Below are 26,393 nucleotides of genomic sequence, written 5' to 3'. Positions count from 1 at the left end.
CCCCTCGAACGGTAGATTTAGGATGCACTCCTGGACGTCCGGGTTGAAGTTCGTCACCTGGAGCCAGGCTGTGCGCCTCATGTCCATGGCAATGCAGATGGCATGGCCAGAGGTATTGATATGAGCCACTGTGGATTCCATGAGGTCATGCGCCATGAGCTTGGCCTCCGCTAGCCCCACCTTAAAGCGTGATTGGCATTGGGAGGGGAGTTCAGGGAGGCGGTCCGCAATTTCCCACCATAACCTTTGGTTGGCGGCAGCCAGCATGGGATCTCCGTTGGCCTGACCCAGGTGCCTCCAAGATCATCTCCTCCGTGCCTCAGCACAGCAGAGGAGGAGGCTGAGGACAATTGAGGCTTGGAGTTAAGTGATACCGCAGCGATCACTGAGGAGTGCGGCTGAGGATGGGTCAAGAGCATGAGTGTGTCCCCCTCCAGCAGCCTGTATTTGGCATCCAGGTGTCGGTTGACCGGCTGGACTGAGTGGGGCTTGAGCCAACCCTTCTTGGTCTGGGAGACTACATCGATTTGCAGTGGAATCCCGTGTTGGCAGAGGGGCGTCTTGTGAGGACTTCAGCCAGAACCCCCTTTGCCGGCTGTTCGACCTCTGGCTGAGGGAGGCCCAGGTACTCCGCCAGACACGCAAGACTTTCATGGAAGGCCCTGGCAGAGGATGGCGTTTCCGGATTCTCCTCCTCGTTCGTGTCATGCGGATTTGTAGGATCTTGTGGAGGAGAAGGGGTAGATGGAGCTGGAGGCTGGGGTACAGAGACCGAAGCCGGAGGCTGAGGAGGTGGTGGAGGTTGCAGAGTTGGATGTGGAGCTGGTGGAAGCGGCTGCATCGGGGTCAGTGGTGCCGTTATCATGGCGGGGAGGGCTTCCCTAACTGCATCCTTGATGATAGCCCCCATCTGTGGAGACCTCATGAGGCAGAGGAATTTGTCGAAGAGCACCTCCTCACTGGCCGAAGAGGTGGTGGGGGGTACCAAGAGAGTAGCGGGGGACTGCTGGAGCTGCTGCATACCCAGTCCGTATGGACGCATGGGAAAGTTGCCCTGCGCATTTGAAGGGTAGACTGTAGGCCACGTACTTGGTTGCGACCAGTCCCAGCTTGACACTCATTCTTCACCGAATTTGTGGAATGGCGTTGGACGGGTGTTCCTGTTTGGCGCAGCGGCCATTTTGTCGAGCTGCCTGCCACGTGTCTGCGATGTGATGTCCAGCCCGCTGGGTCCAGCCTCGTCTAAGACTCTCGCGTGTAGATCACTGGGCCTACCCTCCTCCTCGAGTCTCTGCCCGGTAGGTGTCACACTCTCGACCCAGGGGACGGTAGAGCTACGTTTAGGTGCCCCCCGTGGACGTATTGCCGGTGTTCGTATGTAGCCCCTCAGCCATTGCGCCAGTAAAAGGGCAGCGGCCCTCGGGTGTAAGCCCGGGACAAGAACCTTACGGTCCCTCGACACTGCGTCCGGGAGGATCCGAGGACCCCTCGACCCGATAGCTGTAGCCACCTCGGTGCACCTGCTGGTGGAAGGACCTGGCCAGTCCCCCCTGCGCGGGAGAATAACTGGGAAAGAGTCTCCCTTGCGGTGTGCGCTGGAAAATATCAGCCATACCTGGGACAATGCTTCACAAAGTTCTTGAGATCCTCTGGAGGCAACTTCTGGAAGAGCTCCCTCCACCTGGCTAGTCTGTTCTTCAGCGCCTTCAAGGACAGCGAAGGCCGAGTAGATTCCTACCTCTATCATTCCCACTCAGACCTACTCCTCTTTTGAATGCCTTGTCTGTAGGCGCTCTCTCTCTCCTACCCATTCTCTTACTGTGGCTACCATCTACCGGCCTCCCAGTCAAATCACCTAATTTCTCTGACTGGGCGGACCTCTCCTCCCTCCTGGCCTCTACTAAACTCCTCCTCCGTGACCTCAATATCCATTTAGACGCTCCTTGTTTCTTCTCTGTACTCTTCCGTGACCTTGTGACTCCCTCTTCCTATCAACCCTCCCCTCTGGCCTGACTAACTCTGCAGGGCATACATGTCTTGGATCTTCTCTAGTCCCCTCCCCCCCTCTCCATCCCTCTGACCACTACTCTCCTGAAGCAATCATTATCTCCTCTCCTCATCTCATCTCCCCCTGTCTTCCCCCAAGACAAGTCTACCCCAACATTGCCACCTACCTTCCCGGACATCCGGCCCATGAAGCGTGTGTCAGTTGAGGCCTTCGCCGCCACATTCTCTCCCACCACCCGTCCACCTCTGGCTGTCCCACATCCTGACACAGCCCTGTCTCTGCTCTACTCTCCAATTTGATACTTTTGATGCTCTTGGCCCTGTCATGAGGATCTGTTTGAAGTCCAAAGCCAAGAGCAATTCCTGGTATGACTCCGACCTAGCTACACTTAAACATAAGTGTAGGGCGGCTGAGAGGAAATGGAGGACTTCTTGTTAATCCACTGACAAACTGGCCTGTTCCAAAGGCAATAGCAACTCTGTCCACGCCAACAAGAAAGTCCACATTCAAGCCTCTGTCTCTGCGGCATCTAACAACTCGGCCGAACTCTAAAATCCGCAAGGAGCTGGCCAACCCTGCTGCAGACTGTACCCCTCATGTTGCCTCCCAGGCTCTTTGCAATGCCCTTGCTTTTCACTTCATCTCAAAAACCCAGGACATCCTGTCCACCCTCTCCTCCCCTGCCCCTCCCAGTCTGTGCTTGCCAACCCTCCTTCAGCCACCCCCCACCCTCCTTCTCATCCTTTCCTATTTTCTCCCCGGATGAGGTTGCTAGACAAGTCTGATCTATGAAAACCTCGTCAAAACAGGTTCATCCCTGTTCCTCTAAAATTATCAAGGACCACATCGACACCCTTGGTCCGGCCCCTGCCAATATTTGCAACCATTCCTTTGCCTGAAGATCCTTCCCCTCCCCCTCTGAGGCAATCCCTTGTGCATCCTCTTCTCAAGAAACCCACAGCTGATCCTCCTTGTCCGGCTAACTTTCGCCCAATTTTCCTCGGTTATCATAAGTGGCAATTTCATTAATGAGGATTTCTGAGTCCATTGACAAATCATCTGAGGTGAGTATCTTTACCTTTTTGACCCTCCCGGGCCATTCTGTGCTAATTTTTTAAATAACATATGCCTCCCCCAGCCTTGCCACGCACCCCCTGCAATCCCTCCCCCAGCCCCACACCCACTTCCTGTTGGTCTTTCTCCCGCCTCCCCCTTCCCCCGATCTGCTGCCTAGGCACTTTAACCCACCTTGTCAGGGCAGCCCTCTGACCGGCAGACCCTGCGGCTAAGGGCTCCAAGGCTAGGGGCGGCTCCAAGATGTGACTGCCGTGGAAGCCAATGGCCAGCCGTCAACCAGCAGCTTCAAAAAAGTAAGTGTGGCATTGGTGGGGAGTAGAGCAATCACTCTACTCCAAAAAGCCCTGCCACTCTACTTTACCTTACCCAAGAACATAACCTGCCAAGCAAAGATCGCTAAAATCACTCATACCTAGAACCGTTACCATTAGCCTACATCGCATGTAGATAAAAATGTGAACGTTAAGTAAATACCTCTCTCAGAATTGTGAATGTTAGCAGGTGCCGCACTTGGATAGAGTTGTGAACGTTGACAAATGCCACATGTAGAATTGTGAATGTTAAGTAAATGCCATGCTTGGATAGTATTAGTGGACATTGGCCTCCTGCCATCTAACAGGATTTTGAGTGCTGGCTGTGCCACACTTGGATGGAACTGAATATTATCTAACATGGACACTCAAACCTAGATATAGCCCCCCCCCCTTTGCCTGTGGTATGGCGAAACGTAATTTATTAGGATACCTAGGCCTCTTTCCCGCTCTGCAGGACTCTCGAATCTAGGTGTGACCTCAGTCTGTCTTGTGTTGTGAAGACCCCTATTGTAGAACCAAGACCCTTCTCTCACTCTACAGAACTCTCATATCTGGGTATAGCATCCATCGTGGTCTGGTATATGGTGAAACGTAATCCATTAAACCTCTTCACAACTTTGCAGAAGACTGAAATTTAGGTGTGGCCTACTTCTTTGTCTTTTGTATGGTGAAAAGTGCTATATAATGAGATCTAGGCCCCTCACCACCACTCAGGATTCTCAAAATCCAGCTATCATACTGCGGTAGTACTGCAAATGTATGGTCTGCTTTGGAGTCAGGAAACTGCTGGAAATTGCTAACCTTGCCTTCACTCACACTTCGAAAATGTTAGAAATTATTGGCATTGCGTTGAACCAAACCTGGAGTGTGCCCACTGTGACCTTCTTGTGAATTTATTAGTCAGCGTCGCCTGCCCGCGCCATTCTCCTAGAACTGATCTTGTTGCAATTAACTCAAATCTAGAGGTGCAGGCTATGATGATACTGTGATTTATCTACACGCTTAAGAATTGTTCTTGCAAGATTGATTCCCATCTAGAAGGCTACTTAACTCCCATCTTGAAAGTACCCCTGACATAGCACTGTGACTCACTTGCGTCCGCCGCACAATGAGAATTGCTTTCACTCTTTCGACTCACAACTAGAAAGTGCCGCCCAAGATTGTTGTGTAATATAGTTGCCTATGATTTAGATCTCATCTCAACCCAAACTATCCCATCCCACATCACTATGCTTACTCTCTTCTATACACCATCACTCAATTAGAGTGCAGCTATACCCCTCGATAATTCAGCCTAGCTGCTCACATATGAACACATACACCTCATCATTCTAATAAAATGCAGCTATATCCCATGAATAATTGGCTTAGCTGCACACAAGCGTCCTACAGGCCCAAAGCAGCCAGAACCCAGTCTTGGTGTTCACCCGCCAGACTGCATACATTTAACTGATATCAATACTACCACACCCAAATACTATGATGTATTGGGTGTGGCAGCTACCATCAGGCAATTACATCAGCTGCCCACATACTTGGTGCACCCAAGCACCCTACAACACCTATTCTCTAAATTGACCAGGACCACTGTCCCGAGGGCGTTCAACCTAACAGCGCTTTGAGATCATACCAATGATAGATAGAGCGCTATATAAATGCCAAATAACATTACTACACACCATTGGCATGTTGCTCTGACTGTTACAACTCCTAGTGTGCCCACTGAGTAGCACCTAAACCTCTTGGGCTCCTAGCTACTTATTTTGGGCTGGTTCTCTATCCCAAACATCTGTGGAGACTGCGCGCTGAACAGAGGGAAACATTTGATCATCTTTTCTCCCATTCCAGCTCTTCGTTTGTCACACACAGGTGATATGGATCATGTGGCCTTCCCAGACTTTGGAGCCGATCATTTCGTCAGTCATTTCCACTCTAACCTGGTTGCCCGTTTGGTCTGGGAGGAGAGAGAGTGGCTTCGCATTCCCTGGGCTACGATTTATATGAACTAACTGGACCGGTGGGAGCTTTGTCTGATCCTAAAGCCAATGGCATGGAGGAGACTTTGTACCCAACTAAAAAGTCTAAGAGGAGGGGAGGGGAGGGGTGGGGTGGGGTCTGAAGGCCGAGAACAAGTGGTCGCAAGGGCACATCTCTCGAATCCTTCTGCAGCCGACATGCTCCAGGGAGGTGAGGCACCAAAGGGAAGTGGAATAAGAATTGAACAACAAACGGGGATCAGGTCTGACACCGTTTGTGCAGAAAAAGGGACTGGGCTGAGGTGCCAGAGGGTGGGGCATTCTCACGCCTCTGCACGCTAAACTAAATTTAAAGGGGAAGCTAATTTTTTTCGCTGCCAAAGGTTCCGGTCCCGTTCCCATGTTGGGGGACGCCCACAAGGATGGAGGAAACTTGGTGTAGCAACAGGAATGTGTCTAGGATCTGCTCTAGGAGTATCTACTGGGCTCTCCCTTGGACATTTTTTCTGCAGAGATGAAAAGAAGAATGGGCCTCTGCATAGTATTCAGAGGCACCAGTAGCATGTCTCTTATGGGTATGATGCTTCTTGTGGTTATTTTTTTTTTAGACAGATGTTTCGGCGTCCCCGCCTGATCCGCCGAATGAGGTATGTGCACAGGTTTTGCTGGTATTTTCTCCTTTTCGCCTTGTGGTAAACGCGGTTGCAGAACCAAAGCGGGCTTCTTTGGCGGTGGTAGGTAGAGATGCACCGACCGCCAGGATGGGGCCTTCTTCAACACTTCAGTCGAGGAGCAGCCTTGGGGCATGTGCTTAGGTGTAGAGTGCGTGCCTGTGCGCCATCATTGTCCAAGGCTCTCCCCATAGCATTGCGCTGCGACTGCCTTTCCGTGCTGGGGCAGGCTCGTGGGAGCCGGATCGTTCCCTCGTGGTATCTTCTGGCTCAGAGTTCTGTGGCGGTTTCCGACTCCTCCATCATGGTGTGCGCCGCCCACTGCTGTGTTTGACGCTCTAAGAGTTTTGGGTCTGAAGAACTTGCAAAATGTGCAGCGAGACTCTAGGTGATTGCAGGGAAGGCAGTAGTTGCACATTCTATGGGTATCCTTCTACGGAAACTTTCGACTGCACTTAGTTCACATTTTGTCCGGAGTGCGCTCCATGGTGGAAAGTGGAGAAAAAAAATGCAGCGAGTCAAGAGCAGTAGAAATAGGGATTGAAAGTAGGCATTCTCCAGGTAGAAAGGATCAGCCTCCCCCCACCCCTCTCCCTACTGGTAGGCTGAAGCCAGGTGTAGGCAGATCCTGTCGCTGGACCAAACGTCGGTTTCAGTCTCCAAAGGTCAGCCATCGCAATGCTGCAAACGGTAACCGCTAAGGAAGAAAAAAAATTAATTCACTCCAAAGCAGCTTTGCTTCGGGACTCTGATGAGACTAATCGCGATGGTGGAAAAACAAATAATTTGAAGAACCTCGATGCGTGAAGGATCATGGGTACAGTGGACACGGACCTTGATGCGTGAAGGATCATGGGTAGAGTGCACTTCACACTAGGGATAGAATTACAAGTACGCATTGTCGACATGCGTTTTCGGACTTCGAAAACTTCATAAACAATACTCTGCAGCTACCAAGAATCAACTTTTCCCCAGCACAGCTCGAATACTTACCAATCTATCTGCTCCAAGAGGTAATGTCAGGGAACTCTCAACTTTAGCCTCTGTACCAAGGTGATGCCTGCGATCTGTCACGGGATCCTGTGGAGGTGCTTCTCCAAGAACAATCAAGCCCTAAAACAAAGAAATATAGAACCAGTTTACCCAAGTTGACCTCCTCGCCACACCATCTATTTCTCATGCATGACTTAAGCAAATATTTGCAGTAAAAAATTTTAAAAAATAAAGTCAAATTAAGTAACTTACCTGTATTAAATCACTGTACTCCTGGCCGGGTAGGCTTTGGATAACGAACCTTTTGACACTCTGAAGCACCTTTTCTTTAGGTGAACCATAACAGATTCAGCATTTAATAATTAGTTTAGCAGCTCACCAGATACATCCTAGTAGCATAAAGCATGCAATAAGCTAATACTCCCTAAAATCGGTCCAAGCTCATATTTACAGTTTTTCCAATGTGAAAAAGCAAGGCTATACTCACTCCTACTACCCCTGGATTCTCTTCTCAGGTGGGCAGGGAAAAGCCATTGCTTTTGGATCCTGACCATGGGGGTGGAGAAGCGAGGGAGGGTCACCTGGGTGGAGGGTCCTTGGGGATTGGGAAGAGGGTACCCACAGGCAAGACATGGAAGCTCCCTTTCCATTTTGAGAACCAACCTAACCCTCCCCTTGCCTTTATGGGCTATTGTAAAATAATCTCCTCATTTTCCCACATTCTTCTGATTACAGTACTGGGACGAGGAAGAGGCGACTAGGAGAAGTGAACACTAGTAACTCATTTCACCACTCTAGTACTGGGACGAGGAAGATACCTGCAGAGTACTATGAAGGTCAGGCATGTCCATCTGAATACAGTAAGGCAAGACCATTTAAGAACTTGTACATGCAACCTGTTAAGTGGTTACAGGTGTATAAGAAGAGAGGAAAAGAGCCGCCAGAAGACCAGCAACAGGCAGGCGCCTGCGTGGGAGAGACCATCAGGGGATCCTGCTCGAGAAAAGGCAGCCGTGGTGGGTCCTGCAGGAAAGCCAGGATGCCGGCAGACAACCCCAAAGACCTGGGGAGCCTAGGAGAAGTTGGGCCATTGGAATTCCATCGGTGCGGGAGCGTCAGTGGTCGGGGAAACACAGCTGGAGCTGCAAACAAAGAAAAATAAAGCATGCCGCAGCAAGCATCTGCGGGACAGAAGCGGGGCTGCCAGCCAACACAGAAGCAACAAAAGGTGCAAGCGAGGCTTGCAGTTAAGGCAACCCAGCGGGCGGAGCATATGAGATCCATCGCAGCTGCCCAACAGGACTGCGGGAGACCGCTGAGTGAAAGGGTTCACCACTAGTAACCAGGGCGCTACGAGGGGGCTGTGTGTAAGCGGAACCAATGCCGAATGAGCACAAAAGCATGCACAGAGTGAAACAAATCCGAAGTCACGGGTTGCATGGAAATGAAGCGGCAAAGTAAATCATAATGAATATTGAATGCCGAACTGAACGGAAACTTTATGGGCAAAGCTGCTATCCGTTAACAGATGAAGGGAAAGTTGCCCATTTTGAAAAAAAATGTATGCAATAATAAAGACACAAAGTTTGCAAGAGTAGTTTGACGGAAAGGTGGGGAAGAAATAAAACCACCAAGAAGTGAATCTTGTACATGCATGCAGTACAGCAAGGCCAAAGACTTACAAACAGAGTTGCGACACCATGTGGCAAATCCAAGAAGCTAACCACGAGATGCCAAGCGAGAGTGAACCTTCATATAAAGCCAAGAGGCCGACAAGAAGCAGCCGAGCGTGAACTTGTACACAGGGGCAGATACAGAAGAACCTGGGTAGGCTGAAGAGCCCAGGGTTCCTGGTTGCGAGACCTGTGATGGGTGCACTGACAACTGCTCCTAGACCAGGAAACGCTCCATTGTGAAAACCAAGGACATTAAGTAAACCAAGAAGGGGTATTATAAGTGAACTGCTATTTCAATCCAGTAGTAGTATTGATCTGGAATTGTGTTCATCATTGAAACCAAGTAAAAGTTGGCAATTGGAAGTCTTGGGGCCGGGAAGCCTGATACTTGATAAACTGCAATGCTGTCTTGAGGACGGAACCTCAATACACTATTCTATGAAGAAGTGTGGAAGATCTCCCTCCAAAGAGAACGGATTCTTCAATACCCAGTGACCCAGAGTGCTGCAAACCGCGCACGCGTCCCAGCAGTGGGCCTGAGGCACTCAAAACAGAGTGCATGGGGGTCCATGGTCGGGAACAAGCGGTCACAGAATGCACATCTTGTGAATCCTCCTGCAGCTGACATTCGCGAGGCGAGGCACCGAACGGAAAATAAGTATTAAAAAACAAAACGACAGGGAGCAACCAGAAAGTTCAAAGAAGTCTCTGCACCTAGCTGCCAGGTCTGACACCATTGGTGCAGAAAAAGGGACTGAGGTGAGGATGCCGGTGGGGGAAGCTCGATTGTTCGCTGCCAAAGGATCCTGTACACAAGGATGGAGGAAAGGGTATGAGTAAGTTGATTCTTTGCTGAACATTGCATTAGAGTGGTGGGCGCACAGGGAGTTGGGGCAGGGTTTATTTGGTGAGGTGAGGAGGGATAATTGTGGCGAGATCTTGTCAGGCAGCGCAGGGATAGATAGGCGGAGACCTAGGGCTGCTTGGAAAAGAGTTGACGTAGTAATTACTGGTATCAGGTCAGGGGTTGCATCTCTGATGGTTGGGCTGGTGTTAACATGATCTTTGGGCCACACGGTCAAACACCTCAGGTGGGGTGGGCTGCTTGTTTGTACGGGAGGGAGTTTATGCAGGGGAAGGGGCAGTGGGGGGGGGGGGAGGATCTCAGGTACTAGCTCACAGTGGAGGTTTGGGGGGGGGACTAACCAATGGGGCAGGTGTTTTGAGTAACAACCAGTGAAGAGGGGCTATGACTAAGCTAAAGGTTGCCACTCAATGTAAAACGGCTCAACCCTCAGAAGAAGAGATCCCTGATCAGAAACATGTTCCATAAGCAGCATCCGGCAGTCCTCTTTCTGCATGAGACCCACTACAAGAAGGAAAAGGAAACCATGATAAAGAGTCGGGACATTGGGAGGGTCTTTTGGGTTTCACATAAGGACCACAAGGAGGAAGGAGTGGACATTCTTCCGGGGGAAACATTTCAGATGCCAGAGATTCAGGTTAAGAAGGGTTTGGGGTTCAGTTCCTGGCGATTAAGGGACAACATGAAGGGTTTAGGGTCATACTAGCCGCACTATATGCACCCAATGTGGACCAAATGCGCTTCCTGGGACAGATTTTCACGTGGCTTGGCTGAGCCGACTTCAATATTATATCCAATCTAGTGTTAAATTGATGTTTGGCAAAGGGTGGGTATTTTGAAGAAGGCTAGTAAGGACAATGGGGACTTTGGCAGTATAACTTCTCGGGATGGGTGGGTTGGTTGCAAGTTCTTTTCTCCTTCACACCAGATGAACTAGTTACTTACCAACTGGTAACGTTCTTTCGATTGGATGTTCCTCCAACGTATTCCTCATCTTGGATGTATTCCATACAGCTTTAGCTGCTTTGGGAAAAGTATTCGGCAGAGGGCGCTGTGCGTCGGTGTCATCGAGTCGATGGTCCCTCAAAGGCCTCCGTCAAGGGTGACGTCATCGGGTCTATACGTAGCACGCGTGGCGCCCGTTGGCCTCAGTTCTGTTTTTCCCCTTTCACTATTGATTTTGCACTGTGTAGATTGTGCCGGGAGACCGATATCAGGCTTGCGAGAGTTGGAAGTGGCAATAACCTGGAAAAATCTACAGTGATATGGTTTGTTTTGACACCAATTGACCCAATTTCCTTCCGGTGTAGCCGGTGAACAGTGGATTGTCCACTGCTTGGAAAGCCTAGAGATGTAAAAGCTTAAAGCTCTTTTTGGATCCAACCTGTGCAATCTTTCCTCCTCCTTACTAGGATGAGGTGGAGGATAGAATGCGGGTAGGACAATGTTCAGACTTAAATGAAAATCAGACACCACCTTAGGTAAAAATGAGGGTTTAACCCTTAACACAACTTTATCCTTATGGAACACAGTATAGGGTGGCCCAGAAGATAGTGCCTGGAATTCACTCACTCTTCTTGCAGACGTTCAAGCAACTTGGAAAGCAGTTTTCCATGTCAGTAATCTTAATGGACAAGTGTGCTAAGGCTCAAAAGGAGCAAACATTAAGAATTTAGGACCAGATTGAGATCCCAAACTGGTACTTGAAATGGATAAGGAGGAAACACATTGGTGAGTCCTTTTAAGAATTGCACTACCAAACGAATTTTGAAATAGGAGCATTCTTCCGACAAGCGCTTGAATTGGAATGCGCTGCAAGATAACCTTTAATGGTTCCAACATTTAGACCTTTATGTGCTAGGGACAGGAGGAAGGACAGTACTTCCGGAATAGAACATAGAAAAAGATCGACATTATTTTCTCTGCACCAGTTGCAAAACTTTTTCCAACGGTAAAGAGACTTTGTTACTGGCCTTCTTGCCGAAAGCAACACCTCCATGACGTCATCTGGAATGTCCCAATCCTTTCAGATCCTAAGCGTAAAGGTTGAGAATTTTGACCTCTGGATGGAGAACTGTCCACCTCATTTGTGAGAGAAGGTCCTCTCTCTCTGAGGAAGATGTACTGGGGGAGAGATGGACATGTCTAGAAGGTCCGGGTACCACGTTCTCCTGGCCCAATCCGGAGCAATTAGGATCATGCGGTTCCCGAACCGTCTCACTCTCCCGATGACATGATAAATGACGGGAATCGGAGGGAACGCATATAATAGTGGGAAATTCCACTCCACCACGAATGCGTCCCCAAGGGCTCCTCTAGGGGGAAATTCCCTCGAGCAATACCTTTCGCACTTCTGGTTGATTCCGGTCGCAAACAGGTCGACTTGAGGGGTTCACCAAAGGGCGAAGATCTCCTGAACGACTTCCTGAGCAAGTTTCCATTCATGGGACACCGTGCTCTGCCTGCTCAGAGCAGCTGCCATCATATTCTCTTCCCCGGCTAGATGAACTGGTGTTAAAGAGATTCCTTCCTTAATTGCCCAATACCAGAGCTGCATTGCCTCTCTGCACATAGGTAGTGACCCAACACCACCTCTTTTGTTTAGATAATGCATGGCCACTGTGCTATCCGTCATTAATCGGGGCATTTTTTCCCTTGACAGATGGCAGAAAAGCTTTCAGCGCTAGTCTGATTGCTCCCAGCTCTAAAAGGTTGATGTGTAGTTTGGACGCCGATGGAGACCAGCGACCGTTGATTGTCAATTCGTTTGCATGAGCTCCCCACTCCTTGAGTGAAGCGTCCGTCACCACTGATCTCCGGCCATGGTTGCCAAAAATGTTATCCTTTTAGGATATTCTCTGTACAAGGCCACCATAGATGATCTTGCCGAACTTTGTTCGTAATCTGGAAAAGATCCATCATTTGACCCGAGAACTGGGACCATTGAGTCTTTAGAGCCCATTGAAAGGATCTCATCTTCAGGCGTGCCTCTGGCACCAGGAAGATGCAGGATGCCATGAAGCCAAGTAACCTTAAGAAGTCGTAGTCCTGGAGATTCTGGACATTTTGGAATCTGGAAACCATCTGAAGAATGTCTTGAGCCCTCGACCTGGGAGGCGAGCGCTTTCCCAAGGATGTGTCTAATACAGCTCCTATGTATTGAAGCTGTTGAGGTGTCATTTGTGACTTCTTGAAATTGAGGGAGAAGCCCAGTCTGTGGAGGAAGTGGTAGGTGATTTTCAGATCCAGTGCTTGTTCGGCAAAACATGCTCTGATCGACCAATCATCTAGGTAGGGGTAGTCATGAATCCCCCCCCCCCCTCTCCTGAGGTGCGCTGCCACCACTACCATCAGCTTTGTGAAGACCCTCGGGCAGAGGTCCATCCGAATGGCAGGACTCGAAACTGATAGTGAGTCGCCAACTACGAACCGTAGGTATTTTCTGGCTTGAGATGAATCAGCACATGAAAATAAGCATCCTGGAGGTCCAATGACACCAACCAATTCTGGAGTTGAAGGGCCTGAAGGATCTGAGAATGAGTGACCATCTTGAACTTGTCCTTCCTGAGGAACTTGTTCAAGTTTCTTAAGTCCAAGATGGGTCTCAGTCCTCTGTCCTTTTAAGGGATAAAAAAAAAAATACGGGGAGTACCATCCCTTGTTCCTCTCCGCTGCAGGTACTGGCTCTATAGCACCTTTCTCCAGCAGGGTTAGAACTTCCTGCTCTAGGAGCAGGTCTGAAAACTTCAAAGGGTGTCTCCCTGGTGGATTGTTTTGAGGTTGCGTTAGAAAAGGAAGGCAGTAACCTTGGCCTATTATTTCTAGAGCCCAAACATCTGAATTAATGGTTCGCCATTCTTGCAGATGCTGTGACAGCCTGCCTCCCACAGGTGTCTTGTGATGCAAGTCCTCAAAGTGGTTTTGTGGAGGTTGCTGCAGCCGCTGATAGCAAAGAGGCTGCAGCTGGAGCTGGCTTTGCAAGTTTTGCTTGTTCACCGCAAGTGGCCTTTTTCTAGCCCTTTTGACTGGCCATTCCTCTCGCCTTTCCATATGAGGAGTAGTAACGATAGGACTGTCCCCTCCAAGATGTCCTGGTGCACGAAAAGGCTGAGGTTGCCTAATAGCAGCCCCCAAAGACTTGGCAGCTGCTTTTGAGGTCTGCAACCTCTCAAGGTGCTTGTCAGCCTTGCTGCCAAAAAGGTGAGACCCCGTCAAAGGGCATGTTCAGAAGGCGGTTCTGTACGTCTGGTGTGAAACCCGACTTCCGTAACCACGCAAATCTGCGTATTACAGTGCTAGTGCCCATGGACCTGCTCACACTATCCGCAGTGTCCAGTCCAGATTGAAGGGATTCCTGCATGACCTCATTCCCATCTCTGATGGTGGCAAGGAATCCTTCCTTTTCGTCCCCTTCTGGTATGTGCTCTGCCGCCATTGCAATGCACTCCCACAGAGTGTACGAAAACTTTGCCAAGGCACATGTGGAGTTGGTGGATTTTAACGCTATACTCCCAGCTGAAAATACCTTCCCAGCCATCCACACGCTTATCGTCCCTGTCCGGAGGGATAGAAGGGTACGCCAGTTTGTTAGAAGCTGTGGCTGCCTGTATGACCAAACTCTCAGGAGTGGGATGTTTAGACAGATAGCCGGATTCGCTACTGGCAGGGCGGTATTTTGAAGGGAGGGATTTATTCACTGTAGGAATAGAATCCAGAGTCTCCCAATTTTTGGCCACCCTATTTTGTAAGGCTACATGAAAGGGTAGTATTGGGTCTTCGGTAGGACCATGGTCCAATATGTCTGTCAAATCGTCTACAATGAATTGGGTTGGTGGTCTAGTCCATCCTAAGTAATCTACCACCTTTGTCCTTAGCTGACGGTATGATGGACTGGCATGCTCTCCTGGTTCTGGCCTGCCAAAGTCATTTTCAGGAGATGTATCAATGCCACTTGCATTGTGTAGTGATTCAACCAGGTCCCTCATCCTGCTTTCTTCTGTAAGCAGACATTCTGGGACATTTGGGGTGCCATACTCCAGCTCAAAGGGTACATTCTCCTCATCAGATTTCTCCTGTTACTCAAAAATTGAGGTCAGGGACATGAAAAATTCCTTCCTAGGAAGAAATTTGAAAACCTTTTCTGGGAGAGGTGGAGGAGTATTAATCGGTCCTGAGGGCATTACAGGTCTTGTAGTCTTCCCTTTCCCTTTTTCTGGCTGACCTGGTCGAACTGGAGCCTTTGGCAGATAGGGCTTCGGGGTCGACAAAGGCGTCGATGGAGTCGACGTGATAGCTGTTATCGACCGCGCCGGCTTTGAGGGCGTCGAGGCGCTCTTCGAAGACTTGCCCTTCGAGGTGCGTTCGGTCTCAGCCAGCATCGGTGACCTCGAGCGGTCGACTCAAGAAGCTTTTCTCGCTCAGCGACCTAGAAGGTTCTCTATCCTTCCTGTTTCCATCACCCGGGCTTGAGGGCGCGCGAGTGTCGGAGCGATGACGCTCCTGGCCGGCTTCTGAAGAAGGCGCGGACCTAGGCTTCGCTTTTTCGAACACCTCCATAATTTTGACCCAGAATGCTTCCCATTCTTCGGATGATGAAAGTTTAGTGGGGCATTTCATCCTTTTTGGGGATTCGTCCGAGGATGAGGTGGAGGGGGACCAGTGGTGTCTTTTCTTCAATTTTTTTGACGAAGACGAGCATTGGGAATCGCTTCGGGACCTGGACCGATGCCTTTCGCGTCAAGGAGACTTCTCACAGGACCTCCAATCGACGCTAGAGGCTTTATGGTTGGATTTACAACCTACCTGTAGCTTTCCCCTCCTCTCTCACAAGGCCTTCCCCGTCATCGCCTGACACTTCGTACAGGCCTCCATGTCCTGGCCTTCCCCTAGGCACCACAAACACTCGGTGCGGGTCTGTGATAGACATTTTTGAACCGCACGATTTGCACTTCTTGAAACACTATCTTGGGGTCATAGTCTGCGTCGATGACGAGGACCTATCGCTATATTGTAGTAATTCACTATTCTTCACAGAACTCGAGGCGCGCCGAATCTCCGAAGCAATGTGTACTGCGGAAAAACTGAACTGAGGCCAACGGACACTGCGCGTGCTACTTATACACCCGATAACGTCACCCTCGACCGAGGCCTTCAAGGGACCATCGACTCGTCGACATCGACGCACGGCGCCCTCTGCCGAATTTCTTTTTCCCGAAGCAGCTAAAGCTGGATGGAATACATCGAAGGTGACGAATACGTTGGAGGACATAATCCACTCGAAATATGGGATACATTACTCACAGTTAAATTATTTCTGATGCTTGTATCTGCTGAGATTCGCATGCTATGCATAGGAAGAGATCTAGTGGAAGCTGCAAGGTTTTACAGTTGTTTTCGATACTCGAAAAGGGACGTCGACAGGGTGTGCCAGTAATACCATCCCTAGTGTGACGTCTACTGTACCCATGGTGCTTCATGCATTTAGGTCCCTCAGATTGTTTTGTTTCCGACATGAGGTTTCATGAAGTGTAGCGTGAGTACAGGTGTAGTAAAGCAGATTGCATCAGCTAAAGCCCAGAAAACTATCTATGCACCTTCTACTCCAAGCGGAGGAAGGGTGGGGGGGGGGGGCATGTGAATATAAGCAGATACAAGCATCAGAAACAATTACGGTGAGTAAATTATCCCTTCTGAGGCTTGTGGAATCTGCTTAGATCACATGCTATGCATAGATTAGCGAGCAGTGTTTGGAGAAGGTGGTGGGTTGTGAGAAGGTACCGCAGTAAATAGATGTTTTAGCACTATGCTTTTCCCACCTGAAAATCTGCTTTAGAGATTGCGTCAATGCAATAGTCCTGCGTAAAATTATGTACTGAGCTCCATGTAGCTGCTTTGCAAATGGCGTCCAGCAGGACCTTTGCGATAAAAGCAAAGGTCGCTCTTGAAACCCTTATGTAGTGAGCTCTTGGTGTAAAAGGCAGTGTTTTGCTCGATGGAGAGTAGTAGAGCTGTAGGCATCCGACTATCCATCCGTAGATTATGTTTTTGGAAATGCGGCTTCCTTCGCTGCCTGGAGCTAGAGACAAACAGTTGGTCTGTTTTCCTTAGCAGTCTGGTCTTGCCTACATAGTAAAGTAAAGCCTTCTGTAACGCTCACCTGGTATCCACGGGGACGTCACTCAGCCTGTTCTGACCTCTTACGACCTCGAACCCTTCCCTGGAGTCTACTCGACTGTAGACTGGGCCTGAAACACAGGATTGGTAGTGTTTAACTCCCTATTGTCTCTGTGTGCTTCAACCCCTTCTTCCCTGGGGTCCAACTCTTCCCTTTGATCCACAGCTCACCTTGTTTTCTTGGAAAGTGTGCTCTCCGTCCTGCTTTCAGCGCAGGGGCGCATTGATTGATGCAGGCTCGTTGCTGCCTAGTTACCTCACTGGCAAGAGTCCGACATGTAAGTATAATGAGTCTTTTGAACAGTTCTCTAACTTTGTTCCTTTCCTTCCTTAGATGATGGCCGGCATCCGGGGATGGCGACGTGCTGCTGAGATGTGTAGCGGTGAAGGTGAGTGAGCGCGATGCGACCCTTTCGTATTTGTATTGAACCGAGTTCTTTTTCTGTGTCTTTTAGGTGCCGCGACGTTTTCAGCGTGGACGCCGGTTATGAAGGAATGCGGTCAGCAAGCGCAGTATGCAGCGCCTCTAGATGTTTTCACGCTAACCTGGAGTGTCTTTTCCCTCTTGCAGATGGATGAGAAGTTCCGGAGACAGAGTTCCCCCAGAGCAGCAGGGATTCAGGTAAGCGTTTCAAGCTTGTACAGTCTTTAAAAATAAGCGAAGATTTGCTGAATGCTTACTAATGCCTTTTTTCTGTTCTTTTCCCTTTTCCTTAGGAAGCGGCGTGCCGGGATGGGGATGACAGCGCCGAAGATGCCCGCAGAACAGAAGAAGCGATGAATGATGGGCAGAAGCACTGCAAGGTAAGTATGTTCCTAACGGTGTTCTTGCAGGAGCTGAGCGCAGAAGAAATATGCAGGCCTACTGGAGACCGATCCGAACACTGAGTCACACTGCAGGTGCAGAAAACACAAAGCATGTTTCTCAGCCTGGGCGTGGCATAAATAGTCTCTGGGTATCCCACGTGTCTCTGGGCTGAACCACACACAAAAGACTAGACTGCACATGCAGTTCTGGGAACCGAAATATGTGGGGGCATCCATCTCCCCATCAATGCACTACAAGTCCAATCCCCAATGTTATCCTATGGGAGTGAGTGAGTCTGGTGCCACAAGCGCCAAGTCTGACTCCAAGTGGGTCTTTGGAGGGATGGAGAGGCCCTTGAGGGCCATGCAGGTGATCGTGGCCTGGCTCCAGCCTGACATATTGGAGGGCTGGGGACATGAGGGGCAGGAATCATGACACCCTCCTTACATCCAGTGAATAGAGATTTTTCTCAGCTGAGCTAGTTGGGTTCTGAAAGAAAGCTGGTAGTTTGATGGCCTGATTGACATGGAACTTTGAAATGAACTTAGGTGAAAACCTAGGGTGTGTTCTTAATACCAATTTGTCTTTGTGGATCACAAAGAAAGGTTTTTGCACTGACAAAGCTTGCAGTTCACTGACTCTCCCAATGAAGGTGATGGCCACCAAGAAAGCAGTCTTGTATGCAAGGTGTTTAAGGATTGATTTATGTATAGGCTCACGGGGGGGGGGGAGGCTGATGAGCTTTGAAATTACTACACTGAGGTCCCAGCCTGGCAGCAGGTTAGAAATAGGAGGGTGGAGTATATTTACTCACTCCATGAATGCCTTAATGACAGGGATTTTCCACCATGACACCTTACTCAGAGGTGCAGGAACGCAAATAGAGCTGCTGGGTGAACCTTTCTGGAGTTAAAAACAAGTCCCGAGTCTAGTAAGTGAAGCATGCAATGAAGAATGTGTGATGGAGTACATTCTATTGGGTTTGTTTTTCCTGGCACCAAATTACAAATCTTTTCCACTTGTCAAAATAAGAGTGTCTGGTGTTTGGTTAACGTGCCTCCTTGAGGATTTCAATACAGTTTTGAGGTAGATTTAGATGTACAAACAGACTTCAGGAGCCAAGCTGCCAAGTTCAAAGAGTGAGGTTGAGGGTGCAATGTTTGCCGCCCGTGCTGGGTGAGCAAGTTGAACGGGCACAGGAGCTTGATCGGGTCGGACATCGCCAGTTTGCACAGATTTGGATACCACGGTTGTCTTCCCCACATAGGAGCAACTAGGATTAATGTAATCTGTTCCTTATGGATCTTGTTCACCACTTGCTCATTAGTGGAGTTGGGAGGTCGGGGGGGGGGGGGGGGCATAGGCAAATTTCCCTGACCAAATCATCCACAGGGCTTTCCCCTTGGAGTCAGGTTGGGGAAACCTGGATGCGAAGTCTGGGCATGGTTCGTTTTCTCTTGTTGCAAACAAGTCTAGTGAAGGGTAGCCCCATTGTGTGAAAATGTGATCTACATATTTGTTGAGCTGGCATTCGTGCTCTTCTGGCAGAGGATCTCTCTTAGTGAGTCCGCTACAGTGAGTTCCCCTGGATCATACCCAGTTTTGAGTGCCCACTTCCATATTTATTGTGCTAGCCTGGATAGATTTGGAGAATGTGTGTCCCCCCCCTGCTTGTTTATATAGAATTTGTAGTGGTGCTGTGAGAATGTGTACTGACTGATTGTCAGATGTGCCTCAAAGGCTTGGAGTACTGCTAGAAGTTCCAGCAGGTTGATGTGATTCTGTGCTGTGATTTGAGTCCACAGACCATGCGCTGTGAGATGAAGGTAATGATTCCCCCCACCGCCCTAACCCGGTGAGGGACGTGTCCGTTTTAACTTACTGGGGGTGCCTCTGACTTGGCTAGAGGTGTTCCCGCCCTTTTTCTAATGGTTATAACAAATGAGTCTGGTTTTAATTGACCCCTGATGTAGAGGGGGACTGAGGGAGCTGATCGGAAGACCTTTTCAATGTGTGGGTTTACCAGCAAAGAGGGTTGCATTCGCCTCTGTACGGACTGGTGGATAGGAATAAACTGGGTTGTCGATTTTGGGTCTCCCAAGATGTTTGACAAAGTCTTTGTCTATTTGTGTTTTCTGTGTTTCTATTTGAAAATGTTCGGCTGTCTTTAGGAGCATATCATTATATTGGATTTGGTTTTTGACCGGTGAGTCTGACACTGGTAGGTCTGCATGATCCGGTGACTGTATGACTTAGATGTCTTCATCAGCGTCATAAGACTGGTCTGCATCCCCCATTTCCCCTTGATCCTCAGTGTCCAAGTATGTTCCAGTATCTTGGAAGCTTTGAGTGGTGTAACAGTAGGAAAACTGCCCTGGGTATTGTTGAAGAGGTGGCTGCTTCTACAGTGCGAGTATGGGCTCTTTTTGCGGGGTTTGAGAAAGTGCTGCCCCACTAGCTGGAGGGGTGCCCTGAAGGTTTTCAGAAGTTCTGGATGGCTGTCAAAGATGACCCTACGTTTATTTGTATTGTGCGCCAGACCCGAAGTTATCAGGGCGCGAGGACAATTACGCAGTCAGAGGTACAGAACAAAGGCAATACAGCAAGTAATACATTTTATTTTCTCTGCAGACAACTGGGATGAACTTGGGATAATAAGAGATGGGACAGCAGATTGGGTAGGAGGGGTGGGTGTAGGCTGAAGTGCCAAGTGTTTCTTGTGCCTCATTACCCCTGCAATGGTTCCCTCCTCCTGCGTCATAGTACTTGAACTAGAGCCTGCCTTCTACTTGGAGGAAGTGTGTTTTTTTTGGGGTCCGACCGCTTAGCAATGTGTCTGGGAGGTGTTTAATTAGCTCAGACATTTGCGAGCTGTGAGGGGACTTCACAGAGGGCTTTGACGAGTCTTCCGACTTTCTTGGCATGCTTATGGGCTGTCGGTGCGTCTTTTGACGCTCGGTCATCGGCGTATATGGACTTGGGCAGTTTGGACACTGTCAAAAATTGACTTTCCTGTAGATTTCGGGTGCCTGTCATGAGGTTAGCGTGATTGCCTAATGGACAGGGAACTGTCAGACCTCCCCTCTCAACGTTGTGTGTGGCCTACCGGTCAGCGCTGAAGTTGACTTGTGGCCGTCTGTGCCAGTGCCGCCGGGTGTTGTCCCCGTAACAGAGCCGCTGGCCTGCCTGATGGACGGGGGCTTGCATACGGGCATCCGACGGATCCCAGTTGACGTTGCCATCAATAAAGACGCTGATACTGCAGTCACTGGAGGCATCCTCAACATCCATGGTGGCCTCGGCCTGCATAGCATGCTAGGCCCAGCGCTTCATCTTGCGGTCCTTTAAAGTCGTGGGCTTGTAGAGCTTGCAAGATTTGCAATGGCCTTCATTATGGGCCCTTGGGAGACAAAGACTGCACACCCGGTGCAAGTGTTTCCAGGGAAATTTCGATTGCAAGATGGACAGAATAAAAAAGTGTATTCTCCATTTTGAGAGGGGAAGGCAGCATGACGAATAAAGGGGGTACAATAGGAAAGATACATTCTCTTAGTGTAACTAAGAAGTGAACCACCCCCCACTCTCCCTACTGAGAGGGTTGAGGCCCGGAGCATCCTTCCAAGGCCGTCTGAAAAGTTAGTCCAGTCGAGCTCTGCAGTCAAAGAAGGTAGTCCTCGAAGCAGTCACTGAAGGTCTTGTAGGGGAACGGCTAAAAAAGGACAATAAGAGTAACTAGCTCCAATTATTAATAATAAAAATGGCGATAGCCAGAGGAACTCCGCTTTCAGCGTCCGACAATGATGGTGGAAAAACAGGATCTGAGGGACCTCGAAGCGTGAAGCACCATGGGCAAAGTAGACGTCGCACTAGGGATAGTATTACTGGCACGCGCTGTAAATGTCCCCTTTCAAGTTTCGAAAACAACTGTAATACTCTGCAGCTTCCACTAGATGTCAGCCTATGCATAGCATGTGTTTTAAGCAGAATCCACAAGACTTAGGAATATATATACAAACACAAAGACAGACCTCCTATAGGTCCCAGAGGAGCCAGCGTGGGACGTAGGGGTGCTCAGGCTAGAGGCGATTATAAGCTGGCAGTTGCAGAGTGTAAAGTGGCAAGACCCTATAGGCAGGTGCCTAGATGGAGGTGTAATGACACCTAGTTGAGGGACCGGGTGTTTAGGGACTTTCTGGGGAAGGAGATGGGCACATATTTTGAGGTCAATGACAAGGGGCAAGTGCTGATGGCAACAGTATGGGAAGCAGCTAAAGCCAGGAATAGAGGTCTACTTATCACGGAGGGGGCGAGGAAAGAGAAACGGGTGAAAGAGAAACGGGTTTGGTAGCATGAAGACTACAGCATGTATTGAAGGTGCTGAGATTCCAGCTTACGAGGAAGGACTCCAATAGGGAACAGCTCCTAATGGAGATGAGGAACAAGAGGCAAGAGCAGCATTCGGTTGTGATAGGGGAAATGGTAAAAAGACTGAGGTACACCAGGCAGAAATACTATGAAAAGGGTTACGCAGTGGGCACCTTGCTGGTGAACAATGTACATGTGTGTCGGGTGGAGAGGCGAGTTGACCAGATACATGGGGTAGATAGGACTCTAATAGGTAGAGGGGGTGATATCCCAGCTCAATTTGCTCAGGTGTTTCTGCTTTCCCCACTGCTTTATGTACTCGTCATGGAACCATGGGCTGTAGGGGTGAGAATTGACATGAGAATCTCAGGGTTCTCAATAGGAGGGTGGTGGGTGAGGGGAGCGGGGGTGGAGAACAAGCTCAGCACGTTTGCTGATACCACCACACTTTACAAAACCAATCCTAGACAATCTATGCTGCGCCTGCTGGAGATCTTGGCACAGTATGGCGAGTAATCCAGCTTCAAGGATTGCTTGGAAAAAACAGTCGATGTTACAGCTGGAGGACTGTCAGTTGTGGAAAGTGACTACATTACGGTGCTGCAGTTTCCAGAACAGTAGGTACTTGAGGATGCAGGTTTCATGCAAGTATGGGGATATGTTCACAGATCATTACTTGCCACTTTGGTCGGTGGTGCAAAATGATCTGTGCAGATGGGCCCGGCTCATGGTCTCTTGGATGGCACGGCAGAACTGCATTAAGACAGTGGTTCTGCCACAGTTTTCTTTTTATTTCAAATGCTCCCAACAGTGGTTTTGCTAGCCTTTCTCGAAGAGGTGAAGGGCGTCTTGCTGACATTACTTTGGGCAGGGACCAAGCACAGAATGGCCTATAGAGCATTGACTCTCTCGAAGGAATAGGGGGCAGGGGGTTTGGTTCATGGACTTAAAACTACAGGGCAGCCCAACTATGCATGCTGATTGACCACAATGACCCCCAGTCTAGAAAGCAGTGGGTGCATACGGATAATGTCGTTCTGGCCCCAGTCTAGTTAGGGAATGGTTGTGGGTAACCCGGCTGCAAATACCAAGGACAGTGGTTCAACATCTGTTTTTAGCAGTTTCATGGTCACTCTGGGGGGAGGCAGCGGACACTCGATAGATCTGCAGGCGACAGTCTCCCTTGAACTGTATCCACCCCCCCCTCCACCCTGCTGAGGGATGGCTTGGTAGAGCCATTATTGTTCCAACTTTTGACATGAGGCAGGGGTGAGTAGGGCCGGCCAAATGTGGGAGGATGGGAACTTTGTCCCCCTGGACAGGCTAGAGGAGTGTTTGGTGCATTGGTAAGTGATCTTTGTTTCGCTACCTCCAGCTGAAGGGAGTGTTGACGGACCGAAGTGGGGTGAGAATTTACGCACAGGGCCGATGGAAATAGAATAATTCTTGATTGATTGATGCTGCGGGCTCCCGAGGGCTCATAGCGCGGTTTTACAAGGGGAATCTTGCTAGCGGAACATAGCCCCATCTGCTAGAGTCAGATAGGGCAGGACCTGGAAAGGGAAAATCGACGATCTCCTGTGGGCATAGATGTGTAGGACGGTTTCTCACTCCACTTTTTCTCTGCAATACAGGCTCCAGGCATTTAAATTGCTCCACAGATGGCGGTACACGCAGGCCACATTGGCTAACATGTATAAGGGATCTGATGCCAGCTGTTGGAAATGTTGGGTGCTACTACTGCCATTTGTGGTGGCAATGCCCTTATGTACAGCACTAGTGGAAGTCCAGTCATGGATTAAGGGGATTGATACGATATATGATATAGCATTCATAACGCGCCTAAGCGTTTCTAAGCGCAACAAGACAAGGAGGGGGAAACAAAGGCAGGACAAAACAACGATCTTACTAGGCCATGTGCCATTCAGATCACACAAGTGCAAGGAAGGGGAAAGATTAGGTGGGGGATGGAGAAGTGCAGGTAATTAAAAGTGCAGCCAGCGGGTGGCTCAGAGTAGGTAATCAGAAGTACAGCATACAGGTGGCTCATAAGGGCAGAGCGAGGGGACTGTAGAGTTACAGATCCAGACCACAAGTGCTGGTGATTGATGGGATTCCTAGGTAATTTTTGCTGTGGATGCACTTGTTTGGGGTGAGGTTAGGAGGAGGAGATTGAGTAAGAGGGCCACATGGTGCAGGTCTAGTTAGTGAACACCAGAAAATGTCTGGCTCAATTTTGGAAGAAAAAATGTTTGCTTACTGAGAGGGACTGGGTGGTCAAAGTACGAGCTACATATGACATGTAGTTTCTTTCCCTTCGTTTGGAAGAGTCGAGGTCCATTATCGAAGATCTACGGCAACCCATTTTTGAGAAGAACAAGTTACTTTCTTACCTGGTAACGTTCTTTCGATGGGATGGTCTCACGACGTATTCCATATCTATGACATGTAATCACCACAGCTGTGCTGCTTCGGAAACTTTTTCGGCGTCTGCGTCGATGACGTCGATGCGCCGTCGTCGAGGACCTCCTCCGACGTCCGACGTTATCCGATGTGATAAGTAGGACGCACGACGCCCATAGCCTCAGTTGTAGTTTTTTCCCCCAGAACGTGTGACATAAGTCAACTGCCAGTCAGACACAAAGCCTTGCGGAACGTAAGCTGCAATCGCAAAAGAAATTCTGCAGCGGGGAAGGCAGGGCGGGAGCGATATGGAATACGTCGTCGGACCATCCCATCGAAAGAACGTTACCAGGTAAGAAAGTAACTTGTTCTTCGAGGGGATTGGGTCCTCCGACGTATTCCATATCTATGACAGACTCCCAAAGCAGTACCAAAGCAAGGAGGAGGGAAAGAATTTAGAATCAAAATTTAGAATAGCCAATCAAATAGAGCAAAGGACCGCCTTGCCAAAGGCCAGATCCTGTGCTCGGATGGAATCGAGGGAATAGTGACGTACAAATGTATGTACTGAAGCCCAGGTGGCTGCATCACAGATGTTGCGAATAGGAACACCACTCTGCAGGGCAGTAGACGCAGCCATACCCCTGGTAGAATGGGCCCGAAAGCCAGCCGGTGGGTCCTTACCCGCCAAGCGGTAGCACTCCGAGATGGCCAAAATAATCCAGCGAGACAAAGTCTGTTTCGTCACAGCTTGCCCCAAACGCTTTCCAGCGTAACCAATAAAGAGTTGATCATCCACTCTGACCCGGGACATGTGTGAAACATAAAAGCTTAAAGCTCTCCTAGGATCAAGCCTATGGAGCCTCTCCTCTTCCTTACCAGGATGCGGAGGAGGATAGAATGCCGGAAGAACAACCTTCTGGGCCAAATGAAATTCCGTCACTACCTTCGGAAGAAAAGAAGGACGAACACTAAGGACAACCCTGCCCTTGTCAAATACAGTGAAGGGAGGCTTAACTGAAAGTGCCTGTAACTCACTCACTCTGCGAGCGGAAGTAACCCCAACTAAAAACACAGTTTTCAGAGTTAACAGCCTCAAAGGGCAAGAATGTAAAGGCTCAAACGGAGCACCCATAAGAAATTTAAGAACAAGGTTCAAATCCCAACCGGGCACCAGGAAAGGTGACGGAGGGAACACATTAGTGAGCCCTTTCAGGAACTGTGAAATCAAAGGGATTTTAAAGTAAGAACACTCTTCAGACGAGCGCTTAAAGATGGACAGCGCCGCCAGGTAACCCTTAACGGTACCCACTTGCAAGCCCCTGTGGGCCAAAGAAAGTAAAAAGGACAGAACCATGGGGATGTCACATGCAAAAGGATCCACATTCTGAACTCTGCACCAGTCGCAGAACTTACGGCAACGGTACAGAGACTTTGTTGCTGGCCTTCGGGCCGAAAGCAACACCTCCATCACGTCCTCAGGGAGGTCCCAATCCTTATACCTCAACCTTTCAGAAGCCAAGCGTGAAGGTTGAGGGATCTGACCTCTGGATGGAGAACCTGACCCCCCTCCCGTGAGAGCAGATCGTCTCGGTAGGGAAGACGACGTGGAGGGCAGATGGATAAGTCGAGAAGGTCCGGGTACCACGTCCTCCGAGCCCACGCCGGGGCAATGAGGATCATCCGGGAACCAAACTTCCGTAACCTCCGCAGCACTTGCGGGATGACGGGGACTGGAGGAAACGCGTACAGCAGCGGGAATGACCACTCCACCACGAACGCGTCTCCTAAGGCTCCTTTTGGAGGAAATTCCCGCGAGCAAAACCTTTCGCACTTCCGGTTGACACTGGAGGCGAAGAGATCCACTTGAGGGGTCCCCCAAAGGGCGAAGATCTCCAGGAGAATCTCCTGAGCCAACTCCCACTCGTGAGAGATCGCGTTCTGCCTGCTCAGAGCGTCCGCCGTCACGTTTTCGGCTCCGGCCAGATGAACTGCCGAGATCGAAACTTCCTGCTGGATGGCCCAGAACTCGAGCTGCATCGCCTCCCTGCACAGAGGAAGTGA

At 49.6% G+C, this 26,393-nt stretch overlaps 1 protein-coding gene across 4 annotated transcripts in view; it reads right to left on the bottom strand.

The window, feature by feature from the left end:
- Positions 1-26,393, bottom strand: part of KANSL1 (KAT8 regulatory NSL complex subunit 1) — a 1,100,309-nt gene that overhangs the window by 365,312 nt on the left and 708,604 nt on the right. For all 4 annotated transcript variants that reach the window (XM_069634095.1, XM_069634096.1, XM_069634094.1 and 1 more), the window contains one exon: positions 7,040-7,159. In XM_069634095.1, coding sequence (XP_069490196.1) covers positions 7,040-7,159 — 120 coding nt within the window. The remainder of the gene's footprint in view (positions 1-7,039; positions 7,160-26,393) is intronic.

The sequence above is a fragment of the Ambystoma mexicanum genome, chromosome 13 (genome assembly GCF_040938575.1).
Source record: "Ambystoma mexicanum isolate Mex_15411 chromosome 13, UKY_AmexF1_1, whole genome shotgun sequence".
Classification (NCBI taxonomy): Eukaryota; Metazoa; Chordata; class Amphibia; order Caudata; family Ambystomatidae; genus Ambystoma; species Ambystoma mexicanum.
Note: the sequence above shows the minus strand (reverse complement) of the source record. Positions and strands in the feature narration are given on the sequence as shown.